Here is a 14090-nt window from a genome sequence, read left to right as displayed (position 1 = left end):
TCCCCCCCCCCCAAAAAAAAGTGCTACTGATTAAAAAGAGCTTAGAACAACTGGGCAGGGAAAAAGCCTTTAGGATCTCTGCTCATTTTTGCATGTGTTAGCTTTATTGTCCCTCTGGCAAGTTGCTGATGAAGCTCCTAAGCGTTTGCATGTTCGTCTGGACCCAGCGGCAACGCGAGTGGAGAGGGTCACTCAAACATCAGCTATGTTTCCATCTCTGCAGTGCGAGGGGGCCCTGAAAAGTCTCCGGCGTGGCAAATAATGAATTAATAGGGTTATTATGAGTTAATACCAGCAAGCCTCTCCTTTCCAAGCTTTGCAGACAACACCCCTTTCCTACTCTGCGGAAATGCTGTTCAGCTCAGTTCTGAACAAAGCACACTGAGAGAGGTGGTTAAGGAGGACTGTGCCTGCTCCTGGCATTTTTTCTCTGGCTCTTCCCCCGCTACTCAACTTCGCTGATGATCTGGCTAATGATGCGGGCCGGCGACGCTTGACATCACCTGATCCTCCATGCCTACCATTCAGAAATCCACCTTGCATTCCCATCACCACCTTCAGCCTTGGTGCACTCAGGCGTGAAACATCCCTGGCCTGTGTCCGCGTTAATTTTCTACTTGACAGAACACAAATAGAAACCTGGTCTTGGGGGAAAAGCTGATCATCTTGCCGCATAGCAATTAGCTTATAGCAGGGAACGGCAGCAGTGCCAGACCTCCACACCGTTGTGATAAGGCTGCTACGTCACCAGGATGGAGCGAGGCTACAGTGAAATCTCGCTGCAGGGAGACATGAAAGCAGTGCTTCGGAAGATGAGGCGTGCTCGTGTGGATTTGGCTGTGATTCCAGACACCTCTCCGGTCTCGGGAGTAAATTGCCGACCAGGCTCCTTTAAAGGCTCCTGGAGACGGTGTAGGTACAGGTGACAAAACTCCTGCGCTTGAAAGGGTGCTTATTAATGGACCTTGGTGCATTCAGTTTGAACAGAGCAAGCATCCTTGATAGAGGAATTCAATCTCATCCCCCACCTCCCCAAACAAGCGTCTTCTGCACAGAGATAAGGAGACAATCCTGTTGGTACAAGCCAAGCTCGTCTGCTTTTCTGATGCCAGCATAAACAGATAACACTGACAGACGTCACAGCAGAGGCTGTGGCTGAAAAAGCTCTTCCGTGCAGGAGCGCTGTATTTATAGAGCTAGCTTTTAGTGTTGGAAAAGGAATTTGCACTCTTACAGCGCATAAATAAAAACCTCCTGGTCCTTGCCCTTGGAGTGCCGGCAGCCTCACCCACAGCACCTCAGCTTTCAGCTTCACTAAGACAAGGAGGCAGCTCACCTACTGCAACCAGAATGTTCATCAAGGACCACCAGTAAGACACCAACCCCTTTCTGACGCCAAGGAAGCAGAATGGTGCTGTCCCTCTCCTTGTGGCAGCTGATTTAGCTGAGGTAGACAGGGACAGAGACCTTCAATTTGTCTGCTGTGAACAAAGGGAACACTCAGTGGTAGCCCCATCATCATCAGGTTATGGAGGTAAAATAAGCCATGTACCGTCAACTGTTAAATGTCACCAGAACTGAAACCACCAACCTCTGCTGTGTCCACAGAAAGTGAGGTAGGAGGCAGCTACCTGTGCTCTGCTCATGCCAGTAGCGTAGAGTTTTGAGGAACATGGCTTTCACACACTGAAGATGTGTGAAAGACACACAGAGGCAGTGCTGGACAGTACAGCTTGGGTTTGGAGATGGAAGCAGTGAAAATCCACAGGTAAAGCCAGCAGCTACCCCTGAGACAGGAGGAGACACATCCTTGAAAAAAAAAACCCAAACAAAACCCCAACAAGAACAGCAATGCTACATGCCAACTCAAAGCAAGGTGTTTCTGTGCCAGGACAGGATGTCAGTTTGGCACAGCTCCAACGCTTCTCACAAAGAGGAGCAGGAGATTAAGGACTTGGCAAGAAGCTACTATAGCATAACAGCCCGGAGCACACTTGGAGCCAGGAGGGGCGCAGCGTGAAGCCAGGCTGCCTGGGCATGGGCAAGCTCTGACGCGCGGATGTCTCACACTTGGCTGTTGCTACGCCGTGTGTCGGCACGGGCTGGGAAGAGCAGCTCAGGTATCGGCCAGCTGTGCTGCAAGACTTTAAGGCAGAGGCATGAAAGCCACAAAGCTCAGCCAGGAATGACAGAGTAGATCCCTTCTTTGGCTCAGCTCTGGGCTGTGATGCTTTCTCCCTCCCTGGGCTGGTAGTGCGGGCACTTCCAGGGGCACTGAGTCCTCATGAGCAACCTTGAACGTGTGTGTTCTGCTGTCACTCTGTGCTACGTTCACTCACTTGCACCCTTCTGTCCCTGCAGACCTGCTGATTCCAGCCTCTCTCCACTTCTCCTAGACTGCTAGAATAGATGACACATGCATTAAAAGAACAGAAGTATTTGGGATGGGAACTGCACCTGCACACACATTATTTACGTTCACAAAGATGACTTTAAAAGGACGTAGGGAAGCATTTCTGCCAAGTTTTTCACTATCATGTGTAACTACTGTACTTTGAAAGATAAATTTGTGTCATTTTACTGCTCAGGTGCTTCAAGTAACTATAAAACACTGACTCGAATCTCTGTGGTCATCACCACTGCCAAGGGTAACCACTAAAATCAGAGGCTGACATCAGAGCAGTGAAGCTGCTTCTTAGAGGAAGCACAAAGGACCCCGATGCAGGAATCTGTCCATCCAGTCAGGGGCTTTACGCTGCCGGCATTGAGGAGGGGAGGACCCAGGACTTCCCACATGACAGAATTTGTTGGATGTCACATTCTACACACTCATGGCTGGTGTAGTTAAAAAGAAACAGTTTGAAGTGCTTGCCACAGGATTAGAGTCAGAAGGGGCTAATTATAGGGTGTCAAGCAGCAAAGTCAAAGCAAGGCAATAGGAACCCTCGAGACAACAGGCAAGTTTTTAACAGACGACTGTCCTTTATCCCCCTTCACCTAGACCAAACGACCAACGACCTCCCCAGCTCAAGGTACAAGGGCAAGGCATGCAACTGCCCTAAAAAACCTCCCGGAAAGGGGTGGGGGAGAAGCTGATCAGCTGTTGCAGGCAGACAGACTGGCAAGGCAGAAAAACCCTCGAGGGTGCTACAAAGGCACCCTTTCTGATTCTGGAAGTTCTTGGGCAACGAACGGCTGGAGGCTGAGAATATGTTTCCATGTTTCCTCAACATGTACTCCCTTCCACAGACACCCAGCGCTGGCGGCGTCAGAAGGGACGTATTGATCTGACCCGCCGCAGCCTATTCACATTCTTCGGGCAGAGTCTGAAGCAAATACACTCCAAATTGGAGGAAGAGACAAGAAGCACAAGGTACTTACGCTGCAGGAGGAACGTAAGGAATGAGCGTATGTTTGACCTAAATCATCCCCTGGATGCTGTGAGAAACCCCCCTGTACTGCTTGAGTCACTGCCTGCGACTGCTCGTCACTGACTCCTGAAGGGGACCCTGGCAAGTGCCGACACCTACAGGCGGCAAAACAGGAGATACAGCCTCAAAACAGAGCTAAGAAACAGCCCACCCCAAGCAGGAACAGATACGGGTCTGTAGATTGGATGGTCAAACAGAAAGCTTCGTTAGGGATTGCAGAGGCATCCTGCCAAAAGGAGAAAAATCCCAGAATGCAGAATTCAAGCGTCGGCTACTGCCAAAAAGGAAGAAGCAATTATAAATTCAAGCTTGTGAGCCCGTCTGCTGGCCTCAAACACCAAGACTGCTCTCACTTCAGTGCCGAAGGACCTGTGGACATCAGAGGAGTAACATGTTTAAAGTAGTCTTAGTGTAATTTAGATTTGAGGGTTTTTTTTTAAAGGGAAAGCGGATGCAAATTCAAAGTGGGTGCAACTAAAAGAAAAAAAAAACCTCCAAACCGAACAGAAAAAAACCCCCAAACCACCACAAAACCAACAAAGGCAAAGAAAACACACACGCAATTACAAATGCTGGAAAATGGAAAAACAGACATTTCAGATCAGACCTCCCCAGAGCTCTGAATAATGGAGTGATGCCTCCAGGGTCTCCCATTCAGCTACCCAAGCCTGCATACTAATATACTCCTCACATCAGAGGAGTAGAAAGGCACCACTCATGCAGAAAATTACCTTAAATGAGCAACGACTTCATGATAAACAAGCCACTCGCTTTTTTACTTTACTCTCTGATTTCGGTGGTGGGGGGCACCTCCCTCCCTCCCTCCTACGAAGGAGCAGGCAGCACGCTTCGAGCTCTGCACAGAAACCCTGCGAGCAGGCCACGAAAGCACGTTATTGGGAATATTTAATTCTGGTTGGTTTAGTTAAACGTCCAGATACAAGGCTGTGTCTCGGGGAGGGGAAGGATGTACCTTGGCATCTCGGCATCCCGGGACCAAAGCATCCACGATCACTATCAGCCAAGCTTTAAAAAGAGCAGAGGATCCATGTAGTGGCTGTACCAGAGGTGTAACTACAGTGTCAGGCACAGTATGAAACCAGAGCACTACTGGATGATAGCATTTCCCATCCCGTCACTACCCTAATTCCCTTGAGTGCTGCCAGAATCCAAATCGCCCTTCCTAACCCGGCTGGCAAAGGCTCCTCTCCCCTTACGAATACACTCTGAGCGTGTTTGTCATCGACTCTGGTGTCTATTACATGCCGTTCTCCCATCGGCCCTCTTCAGATGAAGTGATATTTAACTAGACACACCACGATGCAGCTGCCATGCAGCCTCGCTTGCTTTGTGCATCATTCCCCGCTTCATCACCCGTGAGGACTCCAAGGTGCCCGATGCAGATGACCGCAGATTTCCCTTTGTTTGAAAGGGACCTTGCACGGGTTTTGGCACTGTCGTTAGGACAGCAGCAATTCTGTTCAATCCTGCCACATCTTTTCCCTTTTCTGTCTGTGATCTGAACATCCCTAAGAGCAGCAGGGAGAACAAAATGCTTTGGAAAGAGTCTGATGGGAAACTCTGAATGTTTAATTTTTTCCCTAGGAGCACAAACTAATGTGCTCTGAAGCCGTGCAGGAACTGATGGTGTTCATTTGTGCAGTCCTGCCTCAAAAGCGCTTTTATAGGGAGGATCTGCTGGCTGGCTTATGAATACCTCTGCTTGTGAGGTGGGGAGAGGTCCTCAGCCCGCTCTGGGTAGCGTGATGGCAGCTGATGAGGTTCAGAACACAGCCTGATTGCAGGGTGAGGCTGGCGGAGCGTTACTCTGTTTGCTCAGCCTTCGGGGATGAGAACAACACTCACCGGAGAAAGAATTCTTGGCTGCAGCAGCAGTTCAGAAGCTGGACCTCAACTGTGCATCAGATCTGGGTGATTAACACCACAAAGGTGAAACCCACGACTCAACCAACTCTAGACTCAAAGCTCTGACTAAGAAGGACCTTTAAGCCTGTAACCCCTGGTGCAGCCCTGAAAAAGAGGATTACCACTTGCGGGCAGAGTAAAAACAGTGTCAGAGAGGAAGATCCCCATGAAAGAAATGAAAATTTATTTTTAAATCCCTGAAAAAAGCTATTGCTCACAGTTCTGATTCAACACTATTTATACTGCTGTGTATGACAACTCACCAGGATGGAAATCACCTTCAGCTCGTTGTTAATCTGATTTCTGAACACTTGCCACCCAATCTAATTTCAGAATTTGTGCGTTAATGAGCTGCTTGGGTTTATAAACCTGGGCAGAGTTTGGGTTGAGATTGGGGAAAGGGTTGTTAAGGAAGGGAGAAGCATCACATCTCCCCACATGTTCAACTCCCGCTCACGAGACTGTGTGTAGGGTTTGTCTTAGTGGTTCTTCCTCTGCCCGCTCTAAGAAAAGCTCCTACAGACGGAGACACACAACAGCTTTAACAAATCAAGACAAGCCCCAAAAACCACTCAGCTGGGACAGGCACAAGATAGGTGGAGTTCTCTGGTCTGTGTGATGCAGAAGTCCAGCCACATTATAAATCTTTGTAAGATTTATGATGGTATATAAAAAGGATCCCTACTAGAACACCCTTGCAGAAGCGTCCTTGCTTAAGGACAGCACCGCTCCTGTTCACTGTAATCTCAGCTAATACAGCATCGTGCCTGTTGTCAAAGCTGTTACATTATTAAACCTTCAAAACGCAAGTTCATTAAGAACCAGAGGATTGTACACCGCAGCTATTCCAATCCCTTCATATGGGTTTATCCTTGGCTTCTTCCAAATCCCCCTAATTAATTTTTTTTCCAAAGGCCATCAATCTGAAGCAGACAAACATCAGAGAGTCGATTCATTAACATTCCCATATTTCCACTTATCTTGGGCCACTTCTCTTATTAATAGCTAGTAAGATTGGCGCTTCTAAAAATAGCCAAGCAGCGCTGGAAGGAAAACCCCAGGGAGCCCCCTGCAGACCCCATCAATCCTCCCAGCCGTACTTTGGAGTCTCGTCCGAAGGTCTCCCGAGTACACCCTGGCAGTTGGCAATCTCTGAGGCAGCCCATGAATCAACATCCAATATGAACTATGAGACGCTGATTACTCAAGTAATTTATTACTTCTAGGGTGACCAAAAGGCTGTTTGCAAGAGGAAATTAGGGTACTTCAGAGGACCGTCAACCGTGCCCTGAAACTTGCCTCTGATTTATGCCAGCTCAGTTTCTCTCCACTTAATGCTCTTCATCGCAGGTGAATTTAACACTGGTAACACAGAATCATCTGGGTTGGAAAAGCCCTTTCAGCTCCTTGAGTCCCCCCGTTTCCCCAGCACTGCCAGGTCCCCACTAACCCCTGTCCCTCAGCACCACCTCCACACGGCTGGGAAACCCCTCCAGGGATGGGGACTCCACCACTGCCCTGGGCAGCCTGGGACAGCCCTGCACAACCCCAACGGGCAAGAAATGGTTCCTCAGGGACAACCTCAACCTCCCCTGGAACAACTTGTGGCCGGTTCATCTCATCTTGTCACTTGTTCCTGGGGAGAAGAGACCAACCCCCACCTCGCTCCAGCCTCCTGTCAGGGAGTTGTGGGGAGCCAGAAGGTCTCTCCTGAGCCTCCTTTTCTCCAGGCTCAACCCCCCATGTCCACCAGCTGCTCCTCAGTGCACTTGTGCTCCAGACTCTGCAGCAGCTTTGTTGCCCTTCTCCAGACACGCTCCAGCCCCTCAGTGTCCTTCTGGCAGTGAGGGACCCGAAACCAGACACAGTATTCAAGGTGTGGCCTCACCAGTGCCAAGATGATGCATCAGATTTACTTTTAGAAAGTTCTGAACCTCTGTTTTCTCCCTAACTGCAAAAGGAGAAGGCCAGAGTAGCGTGGTTTCCTTAAACCCAAGAGACAATGGGCTCAGGCAGCACCAACAGACTAGGAGATGAGTCACCGACTGTAATGAGGAATTTCATCTCTTGAGAGACTACAGAAAACAGGTGGGATTAGTTTAATTTCTATTCACAACCTCACGATGGTGGATTCCTGGCTGCTGCAGTACTGTTAGGAGAAAGACATTGGGATCAGTCACCCCAATCTGATTATTATGGTCCTACTGATCTTAATCAGGAGGCAATCACAGATTACTCACTTGTTTCCCATTTACATGTTTGTATCAAATGATTTTACAGTCCTGCCTGGCAGAGAACACCAACCAGCAACACACTTCATGCTGAAATACACCACTGACTCACTGTTGAGGGGGAAGGAGCTTCAGCCCTCCTGGAAGCAAGAAATGGGCAAGTACAAGGCACGACACCTGACCTAAGAGAGGGGACATCGGCGATTGCAGGCAAGTGAAATCATGTTTAATTAAGAGTATCGACTAGGTTATACGTGGGAAGGAAGCAGAGGCAGAGGGGAGAAGATTATGCCTGAGGTCCTCCAGGGAGCCTGGACAAAAGGAAAATTTGCTCTGGCAGCGAACACACTCTGCTATGGAGGAAAGAGGTTTCTAATGAGTAAGGCTCTAATGGACACAGCCTGAGATGTCAGGAAATGTTGAATAGTACCTTGATCAGGATGGGCAGAAAATCAGCTGGACAGGGGAGAGGCATTTCTAATGTAACCTCACTAAAAGCACATTACTCATCTGGTGGTTTTTTTTTCTTTCTTTCCTGTTTTTCATAACCACTTGTAACTGTATTGCCTGCTTTGGACACTGTACATAGATACTTGCATCTGAATTTACCTTGAGTTAAATGCATTTCCAAAACAACTTCAAGCCACACTTCAATTCAAGGCTGTGGTAAATAATCAGCCAGAGACTCCTGTACCCTTCCAGACTTATCTCCTCAAATTCACAGAATCACAGAATTGTTTTGGTTGGAAAAGACCTTTAAGATCATCAAGTCCCCCCCGTTCCCCCAGCACTGCCAGGTCCCCACTAACCCCTGTCCCTCAGCACCACCTCCACACGGCTGGGAAACCCCGCCAGGGATGGGGACTCCACCACTGCCCTGGGCAGCCTGGGACAGCCCTGCACAACCCCAACGGGGAACAAATTGTTCCTCAGGGACAATCTCAACCTCCCCTGGAACAACATTTGGTTGGTTCCACTCGTCTTGTTGCTTTTTCCTGGAGAGAAGATACTGACCCCCACCTGGCTCCAACCTCCTGTCAGGGAGTTGTGGAGAGCGAGAAGGTCTCCCCTGAGCCTCCTTTTCTCCAGGCTCAGCCCCGCCAGGTCCCTCAGCTGCTCCTCAGCGCACTTGTGCTCCAGACCCTGCAGCAGCTTCGTTGTCTTTCTCTGGACACGCTTCAGCAAATCCATTCCCCAAAGGGTGAGCGGGTGCCCTGCCAGCTGCATGAGCTAGAGGTAGGCATCTGGGGTCCCTAGGAAATGGGCTGTCCTAAACCAGTCAGTATGAGATGCCTTACTCAAAGCCAGGGTACAGAACAGTCACAGGACAACACAGAATCATTGAATGGTTTGGGTTGGAAGGGACCTTTAAAGATCATCTAGTCCCACACCACTGCCACGATGACTGCTGCTTGTTTCTAACCAGAGTGGCTCATTTCAACACAAAAGATTCTCTGATTTCTAAACAGAGCTGAACTTGAACTGATTTGACTGTTCAGCCACTAATGAAAACCCTGCAAGCTGTCCTATCTTAACAATGCACATTATTTCCTTTTGAAGAAATCAAAGAAAGTGCTTCGACACAACTTTCCAAAACATGGTTAGAGCACAGAAACTCAACCATCCACTCTGTTCCTTTCCTAGCAGCAGCCCTGAGGAGGTTTCAGCCCCGACAGACTAGCACTGCCCCACTCAGTTCCACAGCAAGGTGCAGGCCCCAGCCTGGACCAGGGCCCTGCAGACGCAGTTCGCATGTTCTGGCATTACTTAGCTGACCAGTGTTGATGCAGCCATTACCTGCAAGACTGGAAAATACCGTTGAAGAAAGCACACTGTTAAAAAAAACACTGCAGCAAAGCATTCACAAAACCGTGCCGTTCTAATGAGATAGAGTCTTGCGAGAGTCATCTTCAGAGCACATCTCCCTCACATGTTTCCCTCTAGGAAGCAGCCAAATTTTTGCAATATGTTGGAGATTTAACCTTGCAATGGGTTCCCAGATTAAAAATCCATTTTGAACCTAAAATTCGCAAACCCAAGTTAATCCTCTAATGGAGGAAGAAGTTCTGGCTGCATTTTTATTTCAGAGAAAACCTCCAGCAGAACTGAAATTCAAGTGGTAACATCTCCAAGGAAACAGCTGGAAAACTTGTGGTCTGTGCAGATGCTGAAGTGTTCTGTATTCAAAGACAAATCGGACTATATTGTACTTTGCACTCCAGGGGGAAAAACCCCCATAAAAAGTACAGACAAGTTCTTAGTAGGATGCCACAAACTCTGCAAGCAGCAAAACGAGACTTCCTGCACCGGATCTCGATGCAAAGAATACATTCGTCACACCTGTTTGCTAAAATGACAGCTAAAATTAGTCACATGAACGCTTTCACCAATCATATTTTAGCAATTGCTGCATGTTTTCTGTTCTTGTCAAAAATTAGAATTCTCTTTAGGCATCTGGCTACTGCCTGTACACTATCTTCACTCACGCTGGGGCCCCTGCCACAGGCGCTTGTTGAGACGGCCCCACTTTGGCTTTTCACCTTCTGGGGACATTACACAGCTGGAAACACATGGAGAAGCTCTTCACTTCAGCACCCGGCAGCTTGGGTCAATGCTATGCATTTCTGCTTTGCGGTGGGGCAGGAGATTATTCTCTTTTAAAGGTCTATATTATGGCTATTTTGTTTAAGGCCCTCAACGTTAATCTTGTGCCAACAAGAGTTTCTCTCCCCATGCAATTCGCCAGCTTGCCCAGTTATATAACATACAGGTCTGTAAAAGCTTTCTGTAGCTGCCGTAACTGCTAATGGGAGATAAATCGAGACACAAAGGTAGTCCCGACCTTGACTTCACACACCCGTGCTGAACTGATGCCACTCTTAGTCACAATGCCTGGAAAATGAAACAGGAGAGAGGGCAGCAGCGCCTTCTTAGATAGCTCCCGTCTTCACGATAATGCTTAATGTATCCTAAAAGCACATCTGTCCACCCTAATGACGGTGCTGGCGGAAAGACTTGAAAATGGAGGCCGGCAATTTTCCATCCTCATCAGCTCTGGAAAGCAGCCCTCAGCAATAACAACCAGCGACGGGGCCAACTCAGCGAGGTGGGAAATAGCAGGGTTTGGAGGAGAAAGACACCCCTGGTCACACAGGCTGTCTCCTTCGGCGCTAAGAGCAGGACAGTTCCCCGCGGTGCGAACTCTGGTACGCTGCTTCCAATAACAGCATTGTCTGGGCAGAGCTATGGGGGAATTTGACTCCATGACGAAGAAGCATCTGCTGATGTTCATTTTCTACCTGAGCTGATGCATGCTCAAAGCAGTGGCACTGGCTGCAGAGGGTTTATTTTCAGATTAAGAGATATCTATAAAAGGATAAAGCAAAGGTACCTGAAATTACAGCAATTTTCCATGACCCATGTTCCTCCTTGGCTATTCTTTCTGCCTCCTCCATTAGCAACATACCAAATCCCTATAATGGGAGAAATAACAGGAAGAAAAAGGTAAGTTCTGTAAAAATAGAAAGCATAAGCAAGGTCAGAATGTAAGCATTAGCACGGCTCCAAAAGACCCATATTTTTGTCACAGGATGATCCTGTGATCAGGAATATTGCTGAGTATTGCAGGAGAGGGGCTTGCAAAGAGCTGTATCAATGCAAAGCTTTACAGTGGAGCTTTCTCAGGGACTTTTTTATCAGATCGTGAAATTATTCATAGGCAGTTCCAGTGTCCGACTGCTTCTCAACGGCAGCAACAGAATGAAGTTAAATCCTCTGATGGTCAGTCAGCCGTTACCATGCTCATTTCAGGATGAGGAAGTGAGACACCAGTGACCAAGGGGCTTGTCGGAGCAACCCACAGGGGCTGTACCAAACCCTGGCAGATCTAGGCTAGGCTCAAGCTCTGTGCCGATTTCCCCAGCTCAGCTCGTGGCACAGGATATGCCAAATCAAAAGGAATTGCAGCAGAACACGTTAATATTCTGGGCCAGATCCACTCCTCTACGTTTGGAAATCTCACACAGTGGGTGTGCTGCTGGAATCACAGTAATGCTTTAAAACAAGGGAACAGTCTTTCCACTCTATAAAACAGCTTCATCGTCCGTATATCTGGGAATAATTGGTTTGATTAATTCCCTCCTACCATTAGAATGCGGGAATTATACTCGGCTCTTTGTTCATCTGTTTTCCTGACAAGATGTACAGAACGGGGCTGAAGCAGATGTGATTTAATTCCGAAAACCATTTAACACTTACAGGCATTTTTAAGTAACAGACAGAAATCTTCAGTGGAAAACGTCTTTCTAATCCGAAATTGCCCCCACGATGTGAAGAACACTTTCTGATTAACCTCTTGAACACTATTTCAATGGAACACGAGTGCGTCATATGCCATGAAATTTCAATTTACAGCCTATTTTAATGTTGTTGGCTACTTTCAATCGATTTTCTTTCTTGCTTTGTTTTTTAATTTTGTTTTGAATTCTTAGGATGATGACTTTTTTCTTCTTAAATCTTCAAGTGTTAGCTATTCTATACTGGAAATATCCATTTCTCTTTTTAAATTTTTTCGCCCAGCCACTGCCTTACGGTCACACAATGTCACCGGGTAGCCAAACTGCATCTTAATGCATATACTCAGGGAAAGATTAATAAATACAAGGAAGTTAATTTAAAACATTGCCCCTGAGCACTTCTGGCAAGGAGGACAAACTGATTGCTTTCTTAAAAGCTCAGTCTAAAGGTCCAAAACCTAGGGGAGCAAAATTGAATTCACATTTTTTGCTTGCCGCAAGCCAGGGCATGTTACACGCAGCAGAAGGGTGATGTGCTATTTTCACACGAATCACTGTGAGGAATTAGAAACACAGCTCTTCACTCTGTCCCTCATATGCTTTAGGATATATATGAAATGGTGTCATGAGTGCTTCTGAAGCAAAAACAATCCTGACTAAGAGACTTTACTCATGAGTCTCATCAAATCACTTAAATCTCAGACCCCGACTGGGATTCCTTCTGTCTTGGTATGGAGAATGTATTCAATAAATGTTCCTCTGAAAGAAAACCTCACCTCCTCACACATAATTATTTCAGATTTCTGAAGTGTGATTCACCTGTTGAACCAGATCAATTTTAGGAGGAAATGAAAGACACAATGGCTGTATCCCCTTTGTTTGGTTCTCCTTGCAGTTTGCAGTCAAGTCTCACAGGATATTGAAGGAAAGATACTGCAGAACCAAAGGTGCTTAGTAGTCGAAGTCAAATTATCACCAGCATACACAAGCTTGTACTGTCTAGGCTTGAAGCAACACTGCCAGCGTTCTGCCATGGTTTTCTCTGAGTCTCAGAGCAGTTGTGACCCCTTAAACATGATCACACTAGCAAAGACCCAGAAGCAGTGTGATTTCAGCAGGTGAAATGCAACAAGGGGCTCAAATTCAATTCTTTTCCTATTGCAGCGGATTGTAATTCAAAGCACCTCCAATTATACTGGGGAGAGGGGAGGAGGGTGCAAGAAAGAGGCACAGACAAAAACTAAAGATGACTTGAGTACCTGGTGCTGAAATTTTGAGGGATCCCGACTGCTCACGGGGACCACACTCCCATACACGTGCAACTCCCGCACAATGGAAACGCCTCCTTTCAGCTCCGGTCTGAACGACTCTTCCGAACACTTCCGCAGCCGTAGAAGGCCCACAAGAATATCTTGCTCTGGATCTTCGTAGGACAGGAAGGTCTCCCAGCCACCATTCGCCACGTAATCTCTTCTAACTAATTCAATCTGGTCAAAGAGAAGCAGCAATGAATACAAAGAGGAAAAAAGAAAAGGAAAAAGTCTTTAAAAATACATAAGCAACACATTAACAGACCAAAACCAATTTCATGGATCCATAAACTATTATGATTCAGCGAAAACATGAAGTGCTTTCTTAAAGGCCAATTTAATTCTAGATGGATTTTAGCAGTACCGTCGTTACTGCAGTCATATTAAAGACAAAACATGCAACTACTTTAATAGAAATGTATCGGCCAATAGGAGAAACCTAGTTCCTATTTCAAGGAGGGCTGGGAACTCTCATGGTTACCTGTTCCTAAGACAGAAACCAAATCCCTCTGTTTTTTGAGTTACTTGTGTTTCATAATCACTTCAAAATCAGTGGGGGCAGCAACTCTTGCCTCTAACCAAGGGATTTGCTCTCCTTGAAATTCAACTCCAGTTACAATCTTGCTAATGTAGGATGAGCAGTTTTGCATCTTCCTTCACCAAACCTGCATTTAGGTCCATGTCTCTACTGCTTTGCAAAAAAAAAAAAAAAGGCTTGAGATGTCTACAGAACATGGGTCGTCTAAGCAACAGTCAACTCCTTTACTAATTACCAATCAGTTCTTTCCAGCACCACACAGGATCTACCTACATGAACAAAGTGGGTAGAGCTACCGGAACGGATCTGAAAGAGTTGGTGTTGAGTGAGTGTTGTGTTGCATGAGCTTTACAGAATCA

The 14090-nt window shown here is 47.0% G+C and overlaps 1 protein-coding gene across 1 annotated transcript in view; it reads right to left on the bottom strand.

Annotated features, from left to right (window-relative positions):
• LOC104497421 (elongator complex protein 3) overlaps window positions 1–14090 on the bottom strand; it is a gene marked incomplete at its 5' end in the record, with an annotated part of 35505 nt that overhangs the window by 8552 nt on the left and 12863 nt on the right. The window contains 2 exons of the mRNA XM_010140670.1: window positions 10980–11061; window positions 13143–13370. Of these exons, the coding sequence (XP_010138972.1) occupies window positions 10980–11061; window positions 13143–13370 (310 nt within the window). The remainder of the gene's footprint in view (window positions 1–10979; window positions 11062–13142; window positions 13371–14090) is intronic.

The sequence above is a fragment of the Buceros rhinoceros genome, unplaced genomic scaffold (genome assembly GCF_000710305.1).
Source record: "Buceros rhinoceros silvestris isolate BGI_N320 unplaced genomic scaffold, ASM71030v1 scaffold13657, whole genome shotgun sequence".
In the NCBI taxonomy this organism is placed as follows: domain Eukaryota; kingdom Metazoa; phylum Chordata; class Aves; order Bucerotiformes; family Bucerotidae; genus Buceros; species Buceros rhinoceros.
Note: the sequence above shows the minus strand (reverse complement) of the source record. Positions and strands in the feature narration are given on the sequence as shown.